This window comes from Branchiostoma lanceolatum, chromosome 4 (assembly GCF_035083965.1).
Source record: "Branchiostoma lanceolatum isolate klBraLanc5 chromosome 4, klBraLanc5.hap2, whole genome shotgun sequence".
NCBI lineage: Eukaryota > Metazoa > Chordata > Leptocardii > Amphioxiformes > Branchiostomatidae > Branchiostoma > Branchiostoma lanceolatum.
In genome coordinates this window covers 15,882,654-15,905,253 of record NC_089725.1, presented here as the reverse complement: position 1 = coordinate 15,905,253, position 22,600 = coordinate 15,882,654, and the positions used below count along the sequence as shown (strand labels likewise).

Here is a 22,600-nt window from a genome sequence, read left to right as displayed (position 1 = left end):
ATCTTAACTTCGATTATCTATTATTTCCAAGATACCTATATCTTGCCAATGGTATAGTCCTCTTCTACCCACCACCCAGTCACATGAGTGGATCAGCTGATCAGAAAAACAAACGTGAGGTCGACCTGTTGGACGATATGGGGGAGGAAAAAGTGAGAGTTTTGTACGATTTCGAGGGTGTCGCGGAAAACGGAGAGCTCACCATCTACACAGATGAGATAATAACGATACTGAGGAAGGATGTCGGGGAGGGTTGGTGGGAGGGTCAGAACGACAGGGGAGAAGCGGGCTACTTCCCGTCGGCCTACGTGGACTCGGAGACCTCGGGGAGTGGCGGGGCGGTGACCGACACGCCCCCTGCAGCGGACAGGTACGTCCACCGGTGGTCATCACCAAACAGCGAAGGTTCTCTATTGTTTCTTAGATAATCTTAAATTATTGTCGGTATTGAAAGTCCATACGCGTCGGGTTTATGTAGTATAAATCAATGAATCGGTACTAAAACTGTGGCGCAACAGTCGGACTTTGTACCCAGCAGTGTTTACCCACTGCAAACAGGTGGAGCCGAGAAACTTGCTTAGTAATTTTTTTTTGTCAGTACAGAACAGTTTTTGGCCAGACAATGAAGGAACAGGAGTCTTGACGATCATTTTCCTTGGCGGGATGTCAGTATTGAGTAGATCGTGATAGATAGAAAGGTCGCATGAAGGTTGTTGGAGTCAGACTAAAATCCAGTAAAAAAGTATCACGCAAAAACATGAAGTATATGTTTTTACTCCACGAGCAACTTTAGAATCAATATTACCTATGTCTGTTAGAGCTGCAGATTAGTGGATGAAGTTTGTGTTCTTAGGCTTCCGTTGGAAAGGGAAGTGACATCTGGAGGAAACCATGGCGCCAAACACTCCACTGAACTGTCATTAGGGGATGGGATATCATCAAGGCTGGTAACCTCATGCTTTATGAGTGAATATATTTTACAACTGTCTTTGAGAAGTGACCCTTCTTTTATTGCTTGATAGTTCCTACTACAATGGGTCCCAGGATGCCTCAGCCACCACCTATGCACAGGAGAGTGCCCCAGCTGCTGACCAGTGGAGTGATCCCTCCAGCCAGTACCAGAACACTGCAGCCACTGACCCATGGGACCAGGGTGTCGCCAACACTGCCTACTCCTCCAGCTATGGCCAGGACTCATGGGGTGACACCACCTCTGGTAAGTCTTTGGTGCAACAGGATTAAATACATGTATCTTTTGTCAGTCCTTTAGCAACAAAAGCCTGCAGAAAGAACCATTCCTTGGTCCCCCCAAATGTTTGATTCAATTTTCTGTCTTCTTCAGCCCAGGCAGGTGGACAGGACGAGGGGTGGGATGATGACTGGGATGATGATGGTGCGAGTACAGGCAGCAGCACGGCGACCACGCCCACATCCCCGACCACCAAAACTATGAGCTATGATGCTAACAAGTCAGGAGGCACCATGAGGAAAAGCCTGAACAGGTTCTCCATGTTTGTCAAGTCTGGGGGAGAAGCCTTCATTTTGGGCACCACAAAAAGTGCAGGCTCTTCACAGAACAGAGTCAGTGTCACAGAAACACAAGACGGGTGGTCATGGGGTCCGGACCCTGCACCGTACAAGGTCAGTGTGGCCGATCCAACAAAGGCAAGTAAGATGAAGGGGCTGAAGAGCTTCATCACCTACCAGCTGACTCCAGACAACACCAACAAGACAGTCAGTAGAAGGTACAAGCACTTTGATTGGCTGTATGAAAGGCTGATCGAGAAGTTTACCACAATCGCTGTACCTCCACTTCCAGAGAAGCAGGTGACAGGCAGGTACGAGGAGAACTTTGTGGAAGGGCGCCGACAGCAGCTCCAGCTGTGGGTGGATCGCATGTCACGCCACCCTGTCGTCGCCCAGTCAGAGGTCTTCCAGTTCTTCCTACAATCTCCCTCTGACAAAACCTGGAAGGATGGGAAGAGAAGAGCAGAGAAAGATCCACTGGTTGGAGGAGCCTTCTTCCACACTGTGGAAGCACCCCAGGCACGACTACCAGCAGCCAGGATAGACACCAACATGGAGAACTTCAACAGGTTCCAGAAGAGCATGGACGAGGGGGTGAAGAATCTACTCGCTGTGGCTGCTGAAAGTACCAAGAAACACATGGGGGGCTTCAAGAGGGAATACCAAAGAGTTGGAGAGGCTTTCACAAAGCTTGGAACAACTTTCGATTTGGATAAGAAGCCATCATCAAAGCCCCTCACCAATGCACTGTGGAAAACAGGTGCAGCATACTTTGAGATTGGCAAAATGTTTGAGGAGCAGCCACAGCACGACCTGAATGAACTCATGCTGAAGGTAGATGAGTACAAGGGCATCCTGTCCACCTTCCCTGACATCCTCCAATCCATGAAGGGAACCATGACCAAAGTACGGGACTGCCAGCGGATGGTGGACGAGGGAAAGATGTCTGCTGAAGAACTGGAGGAAGTTGGGGTCCGGGCTGATGTCATCACCTACACCACTCTTGCTGAGATCCAACACTTTCATGAGATTAGGGTGGTCGACTTCAAGGATATTGCCCAGCATTTCTTGAAGGAACAGATCGAGTTCTACGGCAAAATAAAGAGCACACTGGAAGAAAGTCTAAAGAACTATGAGAATATCTGAAGCTTTAGCAGAAAAGACACATTTCATGCATAATTGCAGAAGGGACATATGATGAGCAAAACAAATGATGCTATCAAGAAAGTAGATCACAACTTCTACAAAGGACCTTCCTGCTTCCAGATGTCAAATCCCATTTAATTAAATGTTTATCTGACAGAAATATCTCTCTTTTATGTGGAAATTCAATGTGACAGTTTTGTTTCTGATTATAAAATGTCTGATTCCCTTCTGTACATTCTTATATTTCAGGGAATAAACCAGCAATTTTGTGTCGTTGCTGTTTAACACACCTTAAAGGATGTAAACTTAGTTTTTGTGCCAAATGTTTATGTTACAATGTAGACCTCAACTCTTGGTTTCAATTGTACTTTTTTGTAATAGAATTGAAATAATATACTGTGTGGATTGAACATAATATACAGTAATGATATCATACATACTTGAATATAGTCTGTATATCATTGGTATTTAAATTGTTATATTAATCAAATATATCTAGAATGACATTACAAACAACAAAGTAACACCATGACCATGTACAGTGAAGTAAAACTTGTATAGCAACAAGTGTGATGATGATGATGTAAATAGTTCACGAAGCAAAGCTAACTTCCTTGCCACAAATTGAATATCTAATGAAAATGTCTGCAATTTCATCTTTAGAAAAGAACATAGAATGTTCCTAGTTTCCATGATACCACTTGTATAAATGTCCATGTATCCAAGGATTACTGATACAGCAGAACAAATGGTACAGTATCAACCTGTGCAATGGCATTCTTACACTTTGACACATGTTAAAAATATAAATGATTTTATATTTGATATTTCAATGCCACTTTAGACTGAGTGTTGTATGTAAATGAGAAAGGAAGAAAATCTATACAATGGAATGAAATTTGTGTAATTTATAAGTGCATTAAAATTTCCCTTTAAAACTGTACATATTCACTTTATCATTTACTTGCATATTGAATAGACTATTGTGACAAAGCCTGTAGTAGAAAAAACAAATTAAAAATACATTTGTATTGTGTTTCTTGTAATCTACAAAGCTGTACATTCAATTATATTCAGTCCATAACATTATGCCAAAATCAATATACAATACCTTACAAAATGTACAAAACTCTTACACCATATAGATTGATTCCCTTATCAACACAAGGTCAGAGATGTCAGCAAGCCTCCCCTTTTGCTTAACCAATGTCAGAACCTGACCATCATGGTAAGGTTTCTACTTGCCATGGTCTGTGCCAACCCAAGTTGTCCATGTTTCTATTGTTACTTAATATGTCAATGACATGATCCTTCCTTGCATCCACTGTCATTACAGTTCATATGAACAAAAGACTGAAACACTGATATCACTTATAAAACTGTCTCTTGCGTCACGTGCATCAAACTCCATTCAATAGCAGCAGATTTCTCCTAACATATTACTCATCTTCATCGATCACAGAAAAGGCATCAGTTGTCATTGACATGGAAGTCATCATCCGATTCTGGGCTGTACTCCCTGTGGAACAACAGGAGGAGGATTAAATCATGCTCACATGTTTGTCAGGTTGTCATGCACAGGAAAATAACTCTGATCCCATTCGTTAAGCACCTTGCTGCATTCATAATTTCTAAAGCAGATGTAAGCATGCACATTTTCAATGCTTGTTCTGGCCACAACTCTCCTTGTAGAGCATGCGAAGTCTGGGGACAGCATGCAGCACTGCTGGCCTGAATCCTCAGCTTCATTGCTACTTTGTAGCTAGCAGCATGCAACACTACCGGTAGTTCTCATCTAGAGAGAGGCAAGCATGCAGCCCTCCACCTTCACCCATGAATACATAAGTTTTTGCCTTCTTCCATACCTTGCCTTGTGTTGGCTGGTGACTTGGCTGGTGAACCAAACAAGGAACTACAAGAAAATGGGCACAACACAGCACACAGGGAACGTGAGTTAGTGCACAACAGTGTCAATACACACGCATGAGTATGCTACAAAGTGCAACGTGCATGTAAAACACCACAGTTAATCATCTGGAAAATTTCCCTATCTAATACAATGGGAAATTTTATACTGTTGTGTACCTGAAAAGTGTGGAATATCAGCTGAGTACAATGCACCCAGGAGCAAAGCCTCTAGCACTTTGGGCTGCACATAACAGCCTGATGTCCAATGATTCGATGGACCATAGTCGAAAACTTTCCAAATTCACACAATTAGAGTAATGAACATTGTGCTGAAGGCACAAGGCAATCTATTTAAGCGTGCAAACTCTTTGGCCAGAGTTTTTGCTTTTCCTCTCTTCATTGTCTTTTTCAGAAAGTTAGTCATGGAAATATCTTTCATCAACAAAAATGTATTTGACATATTGCAGCTGAAGTTAAGATGAAGCTTTGTAGATGTATACTGATTCCGGTATGGGGTATTTTGCCTGTCTAAAGTAGGTATACATGCAGGTTTGAGGTGAAAAAATTGAGTATGATTGATCATGAGGGAGTCTCACACAATAACCAAGGCTCACATGTGCAAGACTAGCAAATGGTGTAGCGGTGCAGCTATCTGTCATAGATAACACAGCAAATCTGCAGACAGACAGCAATGTCGTTACTCACTTTCTTCTGGAGTCTGCCTCATTCTCCTCATCCTGCTCTGCACCTATGGGAGTGAGTGTCTGTGGGTTGTACTGACTCATGGGCTCGCCTATGATCCCAACTCTGAGGAGAAACATCACACACGATTGACACACAGCTCTGTTACAGAGAAAGCAAAAGGAAAACCTTCTTTTGTATTAGCCAAACCACTTTTTCTGAACAAGATTTGCCACATGTTAAAGCCATGCTCATCATATACTAGTAACCACAGTACTTGGTGAATGTCCAGTAGCACTCTATACTTGCACTTTTATTCACGTCCAGATAATGATTAATCTCGAGGACAACAGAAGAATGAGGAATGTTTTTTGTATCTTACTTTGTCTTGAGAGGACTCGGCAGGAAGATCTCAAACTCCTCCTCTGTCATATCCACTGACAGATCCTGGAAAGGTTTGGGAGCAGTCGTCCCATCTCTGTAAGTGAATAAGAGAAACAGGATTTGAAGTCATTGTCTTTATTGTTTAAAGTTGGCCTAAGCAAGAAGAGACATATACTCTGCATGGTAAGTATAGATATTACATTACATTACATGTTCTTGCATTCCAGAAATAATACACCTATAAAGTATTCTCCACCCAGGTGTAAAAACGGGTATTTATGTGTGGGTCCCGACACCAGCAATAGCTGCCTGTGTCCCACGTGTATTGTACTGTTGCAATTCTAATAAAATAAAATAAATAAAAAAATCAAGTATTCTAACTTACCCCTTGGATACAGGCTGGTGTTGGAAAAGCCAGGGAGCCTCCTCTTTTGGATTGGGCAGGATGGACACCAGGGCTGGGGAACGTTGGCTGAAGCAAAATAATCAATGGCGTCAACTTATGGTAGATCGTTGCAGAAGATTTGTACACTAAAATGAATGTCAGTGGACATTTGAAAATTTTCTGAGACGTACAAATCAATCCTAGGTAAGTTGAAATCAATTTGTTTTTCTAGTATTGACAGTTAGATGCCAAGTTTATCCTGTTGTGCTACAAAGTACATGGATTGGTCTGTGCCTACATGTAGTACTTACTTGACAACTTCTTTTATAGGTGGCCTCTTACTGCAAGTGGAGAAGACGAATGGATCAACTTTGTTGTATCATATAAACCAGATGGCACAAACAGACAACTTACTGACAATTCTAATGGGAGTGGTATTTCAAGTTCAAATGCATGTAACATTAAAGGTAACATCTATTGAAATATTCTCATTCTTATTGCAGTTGGCAATAGCAGGACATCTAAAAATGACCCTCATTATTTCCGATTTCTTGTGCATGTGCACTATAATTTTCACTCAACTTCACTTATTTCCTGCCAATCTATGCATTCCAAAAATGACTTATTAGTAATACCCTCATCCAAAACTCTTACTGTCACTCATTTCAAGCCATTTTCATTTAAACATCATTCTTCTCAAGTTGAACCAAAGACCCCACCCCATCCTCCTCCTATGCTCTGCAGGACTGATCCTCTTCCTTTCCAAATTCCTCTTCCCTTTCTTATCCTCCTTTATTTCCATTTCTTCCTCCTCATCTGAAAATCACAATAAGGAGTTAATCAAACATTCTTTTGTCGTTTAGATCTATCAACTAAAAATGGGAAAACATCAATGGACACTTTCTATGAAGTACAGAAGGGTCAAAAGGACTTTAACTGAGTTTCATTTACAGATAATTGGGAACATAATCTACATCCGTTTTGTTACCTTCTGGTATAGATTTTGGTCTAAGGGATGGGTTGAACACATCAGACCTAAGCATCCTGAAAATACAAAATTCAGAAAGAAATTGAAAGCTCAATAGATTGTGCTAAAAATGTAATGTACCTCTGAATTATGAATGTAGATTAACATATTAGCCACCCAGATTAAAAAACATACATCTAGCGCTCTTGAAACTTTGATGGAAGAAACACTTTTCCTTTGTTGAGCATGAACTTACATATAGCGATGACTTTGGAAGGCTAGCCTTTCCATCAAACTACAGAGGACCAAACTACAGAGGACATTAAGTCATCTGGTGGAAGTAAGCTTAACATTTGCAACTGCCTACCTTCCTGTTTCTTTTTGAATCAGTTCAAAGTCTCTTCTTCTGAAAGTCACCCAAGTCACATATGTGCAGACATTGTACAGTGCCTGTAAATGTAATGAAATCCAATACATCAATATATCATAGACAGAAATGAGCTTTGCATGTTGAACATTCAAGGGGCAACATAAGTTACCATCACAATAAAAGATTACATGAACACAAAAAATGCCATTTTCGCTCACCTCATACATACTCCTGTCTGTGTATGTAGAAGACACACGTTTCCTACAGGGAGAGAGGCGTCATGTCATTTGGCTGCTCTAGTTTTTATCTAATTCTTAAAACCAATTTGAAAGTTTAATCCTCCCTTGCAATTGTCTGGCAAAAACATGGATGGGTACAGTACAACAAAAAACTCACTTAAAAGTGACCCATTTATGTTATGCATTTTCAAGAGAAGTTAGACAGCCATACATGCCACAGCCCATGTGATGCTGGCGAGGGATGCCCAGTCCCAGGATCAGGACACAGTAGCTCTGCCCCAGCCTCTTCTGGGCTACAGCCATACGAGCACTGGCCTCTGCCATTGCCTTCTTCTCTGCAAGACTTGGCTCCCTGAAATAAGCAGACATATGGTTAGATTATCTTCAAAATGCCATCATCATCCAACAAATGGTTTTAAAAAATTTGACCCATTTAAGGAATGGTACAACAATGTCAAATGAGAACTTAATTCTGTGCTTACGTTGTCATAGGTGTTGGTTTTTTCTCCTGTGCAAGTCGCTCAAAATAACAGCTGAAGTAATTCAGCAGTGAGATCAGGAAGGAGTCAAACTGTTCTGTCCTACAGAAAAGAGAAATCATTTCCTGCTTAAAACGTCATATCAATTTGCTTTAGAAACAGTGACATTTGAAATACAATCCACAGTAAAATTACTCCTGTAGCCACTCTCTCACGCACGCTCGGTCGATCAATCAATTGGTCGATTGATCAATCAATTGATCAATCAACCATACAGTCAACCATGCAATCAACCATACAATCAATCACCGAACATCTCAAATGATGTCCACCATTGTGATGTAATCTCTTATAACAACAGATATAATAAGACCTGTATCTAGCCCCTCGGGGCACGAACATACAATAAAGGTCTTCAATCACAAAATAAGATAAACTGCAGTCAAAATCAGTGTTAAATCACTGTTAATTGTTTATCATTACATTCTGGTGATTTCATTGCTCAACATGAGTATGTATTCTTGGACCTAGGTGGTACCTACTGTGAGAACACTGCAAAGTGATCAGGCAGGTCAGACACTGCTACTTCTTGAAGCAGGTCAAGTGCAACAGCTGGTCAGGGGAAAACAAGATATAAGTCAAATGCTGTCAGCATTTCAGTATGTACACTTCAAAATGTGACTATTCTGCAACAAAAGAAATGAAAAGTGTTGAAATTCTATCCTCTGACACTATGTTGAATTAAGCAAATCTAACACTATGTTCTTAATAGATACACAGACAGTGATCTTTTTGTAGCTTGAGAATGAGATGTCAATGTTAATATATGTTAGCTAAATGGGAAAAGACAGAGAACAAACCCTTGACATGGTCTATTGTGATGTTTATCCCGTCTGTCCCAGTCTGCTTCATGCTGGGTTTGGGGGATCCTCTGTGGGGTCCATATCCCTTCCCTGCTGTACCCTTCCCCACTCCTCCTGCACCCATCCTCCCCACTGCACCAAACATAGGCGTCTTGGCTCTGTAGGGGCAATACTTGTCATTGGTTACAGCCACAGCACATTGGGTTTTACCAACACAGTTGGATGGTGGAAAGCTTTACTATTGCAAGTAAAATTTGCTACACATACAAAATAGGGAATATGGAGCATGAAAACCACATCCACTTCATTGAAGCTTACCTGTCATTTCTCTTGCCTGCATCATGGAAGTGGATACCTCCCTTTCCTTTCTTCTTCTTACCATCTTTGTGTTCTGCTACTTGATGTGATCTGGTGAAGCAAGTTAAACAGTGTTAAATAGAAGATTAATAATTGTTTTGTACTTTTAGTTGACACCAGTATGGATCTATACTACATAGCAATATCTACTATGTACTATATTAACACTACACAGTAATATCATAACTTTTAGTACAGATAACAAGCTCTAGATCTGTGACTGTTCAGACTTTACCCTACAATTTAAATCCTCCCTGATGGGCTATCCTATTTCCAACCACACCCACAGCACAGTATTTTAATACAGAGAATGTGCAGTATAGATATGCAACATATTGTTCTTACCCTGCAAACTCCAGTGAGTTTGAATCCTCCTTCCAGATCCACCTTCCTGTGGTCGGCATTGGAAGCTGCGACACATAATGCACATTTCAAATAATTTGTATTTTAAAAAGAAGTGCATAAAATGTTTTTAGACTATTTCATATATCTTCTATTTCAGCGTCTTTAACGAAAGTATGTGCCACTGCGGTCTTTCAGATGACAAGAAGAATGGCTGAACAGAACAGACTGTTTTTGCTTCTTTGTGAAGCTCAACACTGACAGTCATCTTCGACTTCGAAGGACTACATACCAAGGAAGCTCAGTACTCAATTCTCGGTCGCAAAAGAGAACTAAAACGGCACTAACCTCTTCATCTATTGTGTCAACCTTTGCCATTGTGTTCTTGCTTGTCAAAATCGGTCTATTTTGCGTCACGATTGCTTAACACGGGCAAAAGTTACTGCTCGATTGGTACTTTTCAACTTTCCGCCATCTTGTTTACGTAGGTCAGGTCACGTTACGTTAGTAACCACGCTCTTGGTCCCAGGCACTCTGTTCAATAAATGGGCGCCCTGGACACCGAGATAAATATTTTGACAAGTTGATAACCTGTATCACAATATGTTGAGAGAAATTTGCACCTGAGGCATTCTAAGTTTATTAATCGATTTCTCACGTTGATTATGGCGCACCGATCACAGTACACCCCGGGAACAAGACTGAGAGGAAGGGACATGCGCACACGGGGTAATGTTGTTTGTTGTGACGTCATGGCAAGGCGCGAAATTTAAAAGGACAAAATCTTGCCGCCCGCGGTGTGTTTCTACAATATGGTAATATTTCCCTTACCTGTCTTTTCCAGAAGATCATGTTGTTGAAATATAGACAGGCCAATGACGTTCTGCCTTGCTTCCTACGTGTGTCCGCATGGACAAGTCTTGTGTATGATATCTCACTTATTAGGCCAGTTAGTCTGCATGTATTGACTATTCAATAACTTCCTTCTCACACCATTCTGTGACCTATAGAAAGTTGTCAATTTGACACCTTGTTAAAAACACAGCAGGATGGTACTTGAACAAAGTCTCTAACTGTCACATGTACATATACTAACATTGAGTATTAGTTTAATTATTTTCATAACGTTAGTTAGCAAATAAAAATCGTTCATCAAAGAGGCTGACGGTGCATAGATGACTTTATTCATTATCTTCATTCAACTGTCTTGTCTTTGCTTTTCATAGAATTGTTCAATGTGAAATTTAGTACCGTTTCTCTTCAGCAACATTAGCAGCTTTCGAATCTACATGTATAACCGTTATACCTTTAAGTTTGATTCCAGCCTTAGTTAAGCTCTAGTTCCCATAACACCATACAATAAAGTAATATTTCCAATGATATTCACCTTGAATATTCACCTTGAAGCTCAGCCAGTAGGTACCCTATTAGCGTAACAAGGCTGTGACTAAGTTGAGTGATGGTACAGGGCAGAAGCAGTAAAGACTTAGACTTAAACATATCTAATGTTTAATGTTAGTGTTTTGTTCTATTAAATAGTATATCATGGTATTGCCGCTCTCTCATTCTGTTATAGCTGCTCATAGCCTCCAATTCAAAACTACAACAGTATTGCTTCAATTTGTTTTAAAATATACGAGTTGTCTTAGGCATGCCTGTGCATGTTCAACATAATATAATAAGTATGCTTCTTTTGATTGCTTTCATCAAGTCCAAAGGGACAATTGCATGTAAGAGTCTGAACTTAAGCACATCCATCCAAGTTAAACAAAAAAAAACAGCAACAACATTTAAGCAACGTTTCAACCTGTGCAAGGTTAAAGTATCAATTTGCCATGAAAAAATATATAACATTTCACATGTACAATGAAAATATAACAATGGCACTGTGCTTTAGATTTGTTGACAAAGAAGTATAGATTTCTCTCATTTGTCAGCTCCTAATTACTGCAAGTCCTTGATGGCACTTGTCAACAATACTGATAAGATAAAATCTTCTCGTTGAGAAATAACAATTCATATCTAAAAATAAAATGTAAAATGTGAGAACCACCAAAACACTGTGAAATACTGTACAAGTAAAGGTCCATGTAACTGAACAAGCAACTTCTGTGAACCTTAGCAGCAATCTCTACAGATCTTTATTCTATTAATTGTTGCTGAAACTTCTACACTGTATAACCATAACCATCATATAATTTGGTACCAACTAGAAGTTCTCAATTTCTAACACCTATAGACTGTTCTAGCAAAATACAGCATCAGCGACACTGATCAGCAATGAACGTCTCTTAATTCTTACTTGTCAATACCCGCATGAACATCAACTATCCAGTGCATTGCATGCTCCTCGTTTGTCCAGGGAAATATCCAAAGAATTTGGATGGCTACTCCCCTGAATGCCCTGATCCAGGGTTCTTTTTGTTGAAAAAGCTGAATCTCCTTTTACTGGGAGACACTGGCTCTTCCTTTGCAGGGGCTGATTCAGAACAATATTCTTCTTTGACCAGCAGGGGGATAAGGTCCATGTGGTCTCTGATACGGGCTTCAATCACAGCTGTTGTACCATGGGGATCTTGAAGCTAAGGATTAAAAGAATTAACAATCCTTACAAAGCATACTGTAATTCTTGTTTCTTTCTTTCCACAACCCCCTTTCACTGTTCCTTTATGTCCAGTGTTTTCAGTCACCTCTGTACCATGAACTTATCATCACCGTGAAAAAAAATGTTATCTTTTATGATTCCTTCAGACATCTGTTCTGTAAATCACTTGCCGCCACGGTGAAGGTATAGTTCAGTGAAAATGTCTATTTTCCTTACACCGTGAAATGTTGCTACCATGAAGATAAAGTGAATTATAGTATCTTACTCTATACCTAGAAGATTCAAAACTTCATGCAGCATTTCTTTATGGAAAAGTGGTGAGAGAGAGACTTCAACCAACAAGTTTTCGGGAATAAATAAAAGTGAGGAACCTAGAACACTTACTGTTGGGACAGCTCCATGGTCCATGAGATACTTTACAGCCTCCACATGTCCCTCGCCTACAGCCTGAGGAAGACATGGTTGAACAATAATTACCTCTTCTGACTACAGTTAAGTCATCAAGATACACCCCAGGAACAGATACGCCAGATATGTGTACACCTTAACATTAGGTACATGGAGACTAGGGGCACAATCAGGTGGGCACAAGATGGAAGAAAGGCAGACTGGCACCTGGTACATGTACACGTAGGGAACACAGAATATCTAACAATACTGCCACAGGCAGGCTAGGTCACTTACCACATGTAAAGCTGTCCTGCTGCTGTAATCTGGCTGATTGGGGTCTGCCCCAGCCAGAATCCAGGCTCGCAGACCATCAATGTCATTGTGAGCAGCAGCACTAGTGGACAAGAGTTAAGGAGAGATATGTTCTTAGTGTTCACATCACAGGACACAACACCATGGGATGGACTAAGGCCAGTAAGGGATCATTCAGGAGGCCTGGTTTCATCGACATCTGCCAAATGTTCAATCATTCTTAATGCATCTGAAGAAAGCTCTTCAAATTGGCAAAATCAATATTGTTGTTAAAGGTCTGCTACAAACCATCTGTAATACAGTGTTGGTCTTACCTGCAGATTTCAATGCCTATGCGGATGGGTGTGATGTGGTTTGACAGGTTTGCTCCAGTCTTCACTAGAAGTTTAATCACTGAGAAGTTCCTAAGGTTCAACGGTAACGTTAGTAATGGATTGTGAACACATCACAGTTCATGAGGTAGATTGACAGAAGGGTATCTACATGCCAGTGACTCTCAACGTATATTTGTCACTACAGGTGTAACCTGCAAATATAATTGGTTTATTGGTTTATTAAGAAAATCCATTAGTGATGTGCCCTAAGGCACACCACTAATCTTCCTGGACTTCTAACATCACAATAACTACATTACATAACAGTACATACAATGACAATGACAATGACAACATAACGAACAGCATAACAATATAAAGTATGTACACTAATAACAATAATTGGAGATCATAAAAATTACAGGTAATTGCAGATCATTAACATTACAACAAAAGCTCACATATTCCTGCTTTAAAAGTTTGGACTGAAGGGGCGGTCTGTAGTTCCACCGGAAGACTATTCCACATCGAGGCAGCCCTGTACATAAATGTTTTCTTTGCGGCATTTATCTTAGGTTTATCTAATCTAAAGGTCGGTTTGGAAGCAAACCGTGTTCTGTACTTATGCTGTTCGTTAACAGAACACAGTCTGTTTCTCAGACATACAGGTTCATTTGTGAAAACTATTCTTCTAAAAGTACACATTGTATTCAATACTAGTCTAGTATTCACAGGTTTCCACAGTGGTTTCAACTGAAGCAAGCGTGAAGCTTTGTTTTGCACTTTTTGTAGGGACTTAATGTTTCTTTTCGTAGTGCTTGACCAAACGGGACTGCAGTAGTCCATATGAGTCAATGTAAGGCATTCAATTACCATTTTTAAGAGAGACTGGTCCATGTATGTTGCACACTTTTTGATCATTCCAACGGACCTGGCCATTTTCTTTGAAGTTGTCTTTGTGTGAGTGCTCCAGGTAAGACAGTCATCAAGAGTTGTACCAAGTAGTTTTACCTCCGTGACTTGTTCAATACCTTTGCCATCAACAGTTAGGTTGAGTGTGGGTCTTGCCAACAGTTTGGGTACACTCCCTAGAACCATGCATTTTGTGTTTTTTTTGTTAAGGAAAAGCTTGTTCATTTTTACCCAGTTGCAGATATTGTTCACCTCTCTTTGTAGTGATTGATTAATAAAAGTACTTCAGACAAAAAAAACACATTATCCAATACCAGACAACAGGTATAGAAACATAACACCTAAAGCTCAAGAAAAGGACCATATATGATCAAGATTATTCAAGAACACCTTGAAAACAATCCCTGAGAATGCCCAAACTGTACCTGAACTTGATAGCATCTCTGAGGCACGTGTGGCCGGCAGCATCTCGCTGGTACACTGATGCACCATTCTTCAGCAGGAACTCCACGGTGCCTGCATGGCCCTGACTGCAGGCAATGTGGAGGGGCGTCCTGCCATCATAGTCTTTAGAATCTATGTTGCCTCCCTACAAAAGTATATGAATGACAGACATGAGAAGTTACAAGGTATCAGAGATCTTGTTAGTAATGCATACATATCTCAAGATAGGTCATCTAAGGGAGAAACAAATGAAAGATGGGAGAGGAAACAAGACATGCGCTTCATTGATTTGTGAAATACATGTTATATCATTTTCTTTAAAGCTAATCCGGGCTGTTGTTCACAAAAATCTCAAAAAATAGAGACACAGCACATGGATGAAAAATGTTTTCTGTAAATTTTTGAAGCTCCTGTCATCTCTACCTGCTGTATAAGGGCCTGAAGGGTGCTGTTGTCACCATTCTTAGCTGCTGCACACATCAATGCAGGGAACATGGCATCCCGCACTGCATGCATCTCCTATAGAAGACAGAAATTTAAAAGACATTCAATCAGATTCAATAAGACATGTATAAATGTTGCAACTTGAGTTATCTAAAATCCAAGAAAAACTGTAAGTGCTATACCATAATTGCAAAAAGTATGTCCTCTTACACGACGTCATCTACCAGAGACAATATATGCTGCTGTCAATCATCATTGTTGGACTCTGTGCTGCCCTACGTCTGACACTAGCTAAGGGATTGATGATGAATCATCATTTTAACCTCCCATTTCACAGTGAATTTCTGTTAAACAAAAAGACATGGAGAGTCTGTTTACCTCTGCAGAGCCCAGCTGCAGCGCACTGGCCAGGTGACGTAGGAACTTGTTACTGCTGAGGGAGATGGACTCTTTCCCTACCCCGACCATTGTCAGCTCACCTCGCAGGTTCTCGGACAGGAGCTGAGAAGTAAAAAAAACAACAACATGGAAACAGAGAGAAACAGACAGATGCAAGTTTTTACAATCTATAGTCTTCTGTTCTACATACTACCGTAGCCAAACATTAGAAATTCGATAGTACATGAAAGCATGTCATCTCAAGATGATTCATATATCTTACTTATAGTATCAAGAGTTTGACTTATGATCTGTTTTTGTCTGCCATGACCTCAAGAGAACTTTATGAGTTAGTTACCTCTCTCTTCTCTTGAGGAGTGACATCTTTCTTTGCCAATAAGTAGCTAAGTTTGGCTAAGGCTGCCTCAACTGTCATGTCAGCCCCTGGGATCACCCCTGCATCCAGCAATACCTGCAGCAATGTGTGAATGTCATTAAGCATTATCACTAGAAGCATACAATAGAAGGGCAAAATCAAATCAAGGGCAAAGTGACTGGAATTTTTCTCTCACCTTTCCAGTAGCATAGTAACAGTCCACACCCCCCTTGGGGCACTGTGTGCAGTTGACAATGAGTATGCCCCTGTCGGACGCCTCTCTGAACGCATTCAATAAGTCATGTCTGCTATCTGGAGCGTTCCCTGTCCCATAGGTCTGTAACACCACTCCATCCATAGGAGGGCTCAGGAAATGTTCTACCTACAGGTAAAAGACACATTGCAATCAATTACATAGGGAGATAGAAAATACACATTCATATATAACGGTCACATGAAAATTTAAATAAGTAACAACTTGTGATGGATCAATTCATCCAGCACTGAAATGCAATTGAATGTGCAATTGAACTTTAGCCCAACTGACAGGTGCAAACTGACTTACTGTTTGAAGGCTCATGCCAGGGAACAGTCGTAGAAGGCCTATGTTTGGATTCATGTCCGTCTGAACCCTGAACCTCTCTATTGTGTTACAGCGGAACACAGCATCCCACTCAACTGCGGGGAGAGGGAAAAGGGTGAGCAATGGCAGTGGACACATGCGCGTATCAGAGGGATAGAAAAAAAAGAGAAGCAATAAAAGAGAACAGAGAATTGTGCAGTATGAACCTGCATAACTCATTAGCTGACATTTCAGTGTCTGTTGCTATCGTACTATGGCTTGTTTTTGCAAGGAGGTTTTATCTGATTAAAACCTCCTTGGTTTCTGTAAGAGAAAGGGGTGAACACTTGGTATTAGGGGTGGATACCGGTTCAGCTTAATAAGGTCCAAGTCCAGGTTTAGGTCCAAAGATTTAGGTTCAGGTCCGGACCTGAACCTGATCCTGTCTAGTTGACATGTTTTGTTTTATTAAACCAATATTAAGCATAGCAAATTAAGACTGACATGCATGACTGTAAAAGTTTCTTGGTGAGAAGACTTTTAAGGCAAACCAGTATTTAATATTTGTCGATGAATGTTGCACTTATTTTACATTGTATATGCCTTTTCTTCTCATAGGGAGACTCAGAACACTTTTCATCAAACAAAATAGAAAAATATATTTGTACTTTGTTCAGTTTTTTTGGACTCAGGTTTTTGGCCTTCAGGTTTTTTGGACTCAGCAGGGCTCGAAATAGTGAAAAAAAGAGAAGCAATACGTGCATGTGCACCCAGTGCACCCAAAATTGGAGCTGTGCACCTAATTTTTGACTGTGGGTGCACTGGTGCACCTATATGTTTTTGTAGCCCATAGGGTTAAGGTACTATTGTACACTAGTATACAGAAAATTATTGAAATGTAAGTATAAAAAACAGCATGATAACTTTTTGCTGTACTTTATTTGATGTATCATTTGTTTGAAATCTTGAAGTTAGCTATGGAATTACAGATTGAAGTTCTTATGAAAGGCAGCAGCGGTAAACTTTGTAATTATGTTCTGAAGACATTCAACTTTATTTTATCTGGTGCACCCAAAATTCTTTCTGTGCACCCAATTTTTTGAGTTGGGTGCACCAGTGCACCTATTCCCAAATATGAATTTCGAGCCCTGGACTCAGTTCTTGGATGTTATATAGGTCCGAATCAGGTCCAGCTAACCGGTATCCACCCCTACTTGGTATTCATGATTGCTTATAGGTTCCAATGGCAGAAGTTACTCTCACTTTGAGGTCATCATTTATATCTGGTCCTGCTGATAGGCTAGCTTGTCTTATAAGCAAAGTAGTCAAAGGTCATCCTGAACATATACTGGTAGAACTACTGCACTTCTTCAAAATTTTGAGATCACTCTACAAGAATCACTAATCATATGAGTAGTAAACACTGAAAATGAAATATTTAAAAAAAATTACATATAAAAAATATTATAATAGACTTCCTACTGTAGATAAAAGGGGGGAAAACTGTTAGTTCAAACTGTAAATCTACGTTTGATGGATTAGGATGATGTTGATATTGTTAATGGTCCTTGTCTATGTGACTCATGTTTTTCCTCGGTTGCTACCTACTTGTAGTTCTGCCAAGGAAACATCCTATCAGTATCATCAATGAAAGGAAAGTGATAATAAGCAGCACTCCCACACTGTAGAGCAAGCCAAAACTCAGAACAGAAATTCAGAAAATCTTCTGAACGTCTGTTCTGAGACCAAACCCGTAATTTTCGAAGACTTGTGCATGCCCACCTTTATTTTTACCTGGAAAAAGGATCAAAATCATCATTGTTGCTTCATGATTGAGTATCATGCAGTTTCTAGTCTGACTCCTGTGAAGTTGTTAAGCTCCGTCCTTTTCTATCCTTCAATTCTAATTATAAAAATCTTGAAAGTAGATTCTAAATTGAAATTTCAACTTTGACATAATGGGATGTGACCATGTTGTATATTGGAAATCATGAATTTATCTAAAAATGGTTAGGTTTTACTTTAGATATCAGAGGTAGATAAAACAAGTACTGGTTTTGTTCTCTCAAGGAGATCCTTATTTTCTTCTTTGGGGCACTATCGTTGTCTCCTCTCGCATGACAGGAAAACAGTATAGACAAAGTGATACCGGGTACTCAATAAGCAATGTACCTCAGTTAAATATTTGTTCATTGCTAATTTGCTAAAACTGAAGAAAAATGGCGGATACCAGGTGAAACATCAGGAAGTTCTGATTTTCATTTGGTTGCAGAAAATAATTTGTGATGTGGACAGCCAGTGAGCAGAAGCAAGATGAAAAAAGAAAGTGAGTGCCCCTTTTACCCAGTGATGCTATGAAAGCCAGAACATGTACTAGTACATGCATATCCAAAGACTGTGGATTGTTGACCTCCACGGCACGGCCGTGGAATTGACCACTCTTGGTGGGGAAATTCACTACCATGATTCATGTGAAAATTTTGGGTAATGTGAATCGTGAAACTGCCACCCTGGGCACTAACTAACAGCTAACCTTTGCCCTTTTGATGTCTTTGTGCACCAATTCCCTACTTGTTCACTATCTGTAGAGCTGTTACATGTAATTCAACTAATTGTTTTCCATTGTCTGCTGACAACATCCCCTTTTCTGTAATTCAAAAATTATATATAGCATCCCACGAAACCAAACTACATGTAGGTCGTAATACAAATGATATACTTTTAGTGTCCTACTTGTTGACTGTCCTTGTTGTCTGTGACAACAATCCCTTTTCTATCAGATCAGTCATGAATTTCACATCTTTATGCTCTAATATTACATTTCATTTGCAACAAAAAGAAAATTTTGTCACTAAGTCCCTTGGTCCCTTCACATCACCATGGCCATGGAAAGAGTCTACAGTCTTTGGAAATAGCTCATAAAGGATGGACAATCTAATGAACAGCTAATAATGCATAATCATGAAGGCAAAGGCATGCAGATGAAGCAGACTAAAATTCATGCATCTGTACACATGAGAGTGTATGAGGATGACCAGAGGAGGGATGCACCAGCAGGAGAAGCCACACACCAGGTAGGATATTTGTGTAGGATAGTTACCATTTGGCCAGCCAGTCAAAATGTCCCCAACTTGTTTTTACAGCATGTAACATTGCGTGAAACAGAACAGAGCCAAACAAATTAAGTACAGGAAGAACATGATGAACATGAACATGAACACAATACAACTATAGTTAATCGTAAAAATGCAACAATCAACGAACAGTATGGTCAAACTTTGACAACAAACCTGAATACTCAAGAGCATACAGAGAAGGAAATGAAACAGTGTGATTTATGACCCTCCCTACCGTGGATCTCCACCTCCATGGTGACCAGCGGCGGCAGGTTGGGGGAGTCGAATGCCTGGAAGCTCTGGTTGGCCACCTTTGTCACTCTGTTGCCACGGTACAGCTTATTGTTGAAGTACAGAGTCACCTAGCAGGGCGACAGGGGGAGTCTTTACAGCTGTTTACCCGCACAGGGGCATAATCTGTCACTATAAATGATGACGGGTGCTACTTACACACACCCTTGCCATTGAACAACACTGGAACATTTACAAGATCTTCGTTTCTACTCATAAAATGATCCAATACCATAATGGTTATGTAAGTACCTCAGGAATGACAAAGTGGCCAGCTATAAGCAGAGCTCCCAGTAAGTTGTCACGCCCATCATTTCTCATCTCATAGATGGGAACCTGCAGGTGAGATAAAATTAGAAACAGTTACATCTGTGGTTTCTGGGAAGGAGCAAAAATACACAAGGAAAGGAGAACTTTGTAATCACGAACATCTGTTTGTGAACACCTCTGAACCAGTGAAGATGACCGGCTTAACCTCCCTGTGAGCCAGTGAAGATAACCAGTTAAACTTACCTGTGAACCAGTCAAGATGACCGGTTTTCCGAGATGTTCAAACATGAAGGACAATGCTGAGGCAGTGTAGGCCATGGTGTCAGTACCATGCAGGATGACAAACCCATCAAAGTACTGGTAATATTTCTGTAAAAAAAATGATGGATGAATGAATGAAATGAAATATTTCTGATGCTTCATCAACCTGCATAACAGCATTTCTTTTAAATTTTATTTACTAGTCTAGGTGGAAGGAAGTTTCAAGCCAACACACTGTACTTATCTATTTTATTGTATTTCTATTTTGACCCGACGGTGCTCTTACCTGAACATCAGCAGCAATCTGCCCCCAGTCCTCCATGTTCATGTTGCAGGAGTCCAGGATGGGGTCGTACTCCAGGATCCAGTACAGGACATGCTTGCCATACTTAGACAACCTGTGGGTTGTTGGGGAATACAAATGGAAGTGATACGAATTGCAGGCTGGTGATAATGCTGACATTATCATTATATCAAATGTGACATGCCACACTGAAGAAGAATAAATGTTTTGTCCTTGTTGCTTTGATCAAGGGGGGTTAAATCTGTATCTAACCTCCTTGCTATGATCCAATGCCCATGAGGCCACACACATCTGCATCATTTCCACAGCTGCAGTTAAATACACATTGGTAAGTGCACTTACGGTAAAACCAAAGGAGCGTTTTCCTGAAAGAAGTCTGGAGCATTTTCAAACTGGAAGTTGTCCTCTACCAGCTGTTTAGCGTAGGCCTTGTCATGCAGCATTGGCATCTCGATCAGGGTTTTCTCCAGGTAGTTCTTCTCAGGGACATACACTGATGTACATGGAAACACAGCAAACAATCATAGGATTAGGATGGCAGTTTCAATCTGCAAAACACTACACCTGCTGAATTTAATGTAATAGTTTTAACATATTTCATGCTGTCTGTCATCTGCAAATATAACCGTTACATAGAGAGGCACTTCAAGGATAATGGCAGACATAATCTTAGGTAGCAGGGACATTTTGGTAATTTTGTCTCAGTAAAATGGCAGTATATATTACTATATACAACATGGGTGATACTCAACCAACTCAGGCTCTGTGTTGCAAATTGAGAATGAATCGGAGGTGTCAAATCTCCATGTCCAGTAGCAACGAAGAAGCTGCCAGATGCGCATTAGTTTTCCGATCCGTTACATCACACCGTTGGCGTAGCATCTACATAACTCAGTACATTCTGCAGACAAGACATGTCCATTCTGCCCTGAAGGACATGTGGGCACAGACAACTCTCGCGCTGGAGAACGATTCTACACAATGTTACAGGTTTACCTGGCATCTAAAGGCGTTATTTACACATATGTAACGACACTTAATGTTAACGTTTGTCATACGTGCTCAAAGACTGGGCAAATCATTCAAAATCAAATATATTGATTTTAATTTTTTTAGCCAACAACCTGGTGCAAGGTAAGGCAAGGTCGGATCTTTACCTCCATCGTGAGCCTTCATTCCGATAGTTCCTCCGGTAAAGACCACGAGAACTTTCGCCTCCGAAATCTGTGTGTATTCGCTGGCCTTCCTCTCGAGGCTGATCTCCCTCTGGAGACTTGTGACGGACGGGGATCCATTGTAAAGTCCGTCCTGTTTCCTCTCTGCCTCGTCAGGAGGTGTTGCCGCCATTTTCTCCGGCTATCTACTGGCCAATCAGAGTACAGAAACAGGGAGACGCCCACACTGTTGCGTCACTGAAAAATATTGACAGGTTTCCCGCCTTTGTTTACTTCGGACAATGTTGATCAATACTGATACCCTGAAGTACTAGTAGCCACGTAGCAGACGGTAAATGTGGGTCATTGTTTATTCTAATACTTACATGGAAGCCTAACCAAATATTTCTCTGTTGTATGAATGAATGAATGATTTTATTGCTCAGTAATTGCATCCGTGACAAATTATGTATGTTGTAACGTCAGAGGAATGCAGTTCAGCCTTGGACACCATGTTAGCCACTAACACAGAAGAACCTTCACACTAATGTAAAATAGTTAATTTGACTTAACAAATAAACCAAACAAACTTTTATACCAAATAAAACCAAATTTTATTGCCAAATAAATTAAGGGCATATAAGTTCAATCATCGTGAATTCAACCTTAGCCTTAAGCGTGTAGAAAATGTGTTTTTCTGCATTGTGCGCGCGTGCCAATTTTCGCCATTTGCCATGCTATACAACGTTACATGTCACTTCTGTACGCAATGAGTAGATTGAGAATCATCCGTTTCCCTGCTTGTGTGGGGTAAAGAAC

General features: G+C 40.4%; 3 protein-coding genes across 6 annotated transcripts; 1 reads left to right on the top strand and 2 right to left on the bottom strand.

Annotated features, from left to right (window-relative positions):
• Positions 1–72: 72 nt before the first annotated feature.
• Positions 73–3,614, top strand: LOC136432878 (sorting nexin-33-like). Its single transcript, XM_066424474.1, has 3 exons — positions 73–370; positions 1,023–1,216; positions 1,343–3,614. The coding sequence occupies exons 1-3, from the start codon at positions 84–86 to the stop codon at positions 2,671–2,673; spliced, it is 1,812 nt and encodes a 603-aa protein (XP_066280571.1). The 5' UTR covers positions 73–83; the 3' UTR covers positions 2,674–3,614.
• Positions 3,135–10,223, bottom strand: LOC136432879 (protein phosphatase 1 regulatory subunit 36-like). 2 transcript variants are annotated; one of them, XM_066424475.1, is made up of 17 exons: positions 9,997–10,218; positions 9,652–9,716; positions 9,268–9,357; positions 8,947–9,107; positions 8,629–8,698; positions 8,090–8,188; positions 7,819–7,959; positions 7,587–7,629; positions 7,366–7,448; positions 7,020–7,075; positions 6,751–6,847; positions 6,343–6,372; positions 6,032–6,118; positions 5,645–5,740; positions 5,287–5,388; positions 4,539–4,585; positions 3,135–4,192 (listed from the first exon to the last, which is right to left on the bottom strand). In XM_066424475.1, exons 1-17 carry the CDS (start codon positions 10,024–10,026, stop codon positions 4,113–4,115), a joined length of 1,377 nt encoding a protein of 458 aa, XP_066280572.1. In that variant the 5' UTR covers positions 10,027–10,218; the 3' UTR covers positions 3,135–4,112. The 2 variants fall into 2 exon arrangements, with proteins under 2 accessions (XP_066280572.1, XP_066280573.1); XM_066424476.1 differs by lacking the exon at positions 4,539–4,585 and having other exon boundaries at positions 9,997–10,223.
• Positions 10,224–10,810: 587 nt separating this feature from the next.
• Positions 10,811–22,001, bottom strand: LOC136432877 (L-asparaginase-like). 3 transcript variants are annotated; one of them, XM_066424470.1, is made up of 17 exons: positions 21,785–22,001; positions 20,970–21,120; positions 20,610–20,721; positions 20,306–20,431; positions 20,045–20,128; positions 19,737–19,863; positions 19,486–19,515; positions 16,389–16,501; positions 16,020–16,205; positions 15,806–15,919; positions 15,448–15,570; positions 15,049–15,144; positions 14,607–14,770; positions 13,270–13,359; positions 12,938–13,037; positions 12,638–12,700; positions 10,811–12,230 (listed from the first exon to the last, which is right to left on the bottom strand). In XM_066424470.1, exons 1-17 carry the CDS (start codon positions 21,972–21,974, stop codon positions 12,036–12,038), a joined length of 2,064 nt encoding a protein of 687 aa, XP_066280567.1. In that variant the 5' UTR covers positions 21,975–22,001; the 3' UTR covers positions 10,811–12,035. The 3 variants fall into 3 exon arrangements, with proteins under 3 accessions (XP_066280567.1, XP_066280570.1, XP_066280568.1); XM_066424473.1 differs by lacking the exon at positions 21,785–22,001 and adding an exon at positions 21,380–21,706; XM_066424471.1 differs by lacking the exon at positions 19,486–19,515.
• Positions 22,002–22,600: the final 599 nt, after the last annotated feature.

What these genes read in the sequence shown, in the direction of transcription:
- LOC136432878 (XM_066424474.1), top strand. Translation starts at nt 84, where the DNA reads ATGAGTGGATCAGCTGATCAGAAAAACAAACGTGAGGTCGACCTGTTG. An exon ending in ACGCCCCCTGCAGCGGACAG is followed by an intron (nt 371 to 1,022) that starts GTACGTCCACCG and finishes ATTGCTTGATAG; the next exon opens with TTCCTACTACAATGGGTCCC. An exon ending in ATGGGGTGACACCACCTCTG is followed by an intron (nt 1,217 to 1,342) that starts GTAAGTCTTTGG and finishes TGTCTTCTTCAG; the next exon opens with CCCAGGCAGGTGGACAGGAC.
- LOC136432879 (XM_066424475.1), bottom strand. Translation starts at nt 10,026, where the DNA reads ATGGCAAAGGTTGACACAATAGATGAAGAG. An exon ending in ACCAAAATCTATACCAGAAG is followed by an intron (nt 6,848 to 7,019) that starts GTAACAAAACGG and finishes TGTGATTTTCAG; the next exon opens with ATGAGGAGGAAGAAATGGAA. An exon ending in GAGGCAGACTCCAGAAGAAA is followed by an intron (nt 4,586 to 5,286) that starts GTGAGTAACGAC and finishes ATTTTCTTGTAG; the next exon opens with TTCCTTGTTTGGTTCACCAG.
- LOC136432877 (XM_066424470.1), bottom strand. Translation starts at nt 21,974, where the DNA reads ATGGCGGCAACACCTCCTGACGAGGCAGAGAGGAAACAGGACGGACTT. An exon ending in GTTACTATGCTACTGGAAAG is followed by an intron (nt 15,920 to 16,019) that starts GTGAGAGAAAAA and finishes ACATTGCTGCAG; the next exon opens with GTATTGCTGGATGCAGGGGT. An exon ending in GCAGGACAGCTTTACATGTG is followed by an intron (nt 12,701 to 12,937) that starts GTAAGTGACCTA and finishes TGTCTTCCTCAG; the next exon opens with GCTGTAGGCGAGGGACATGT.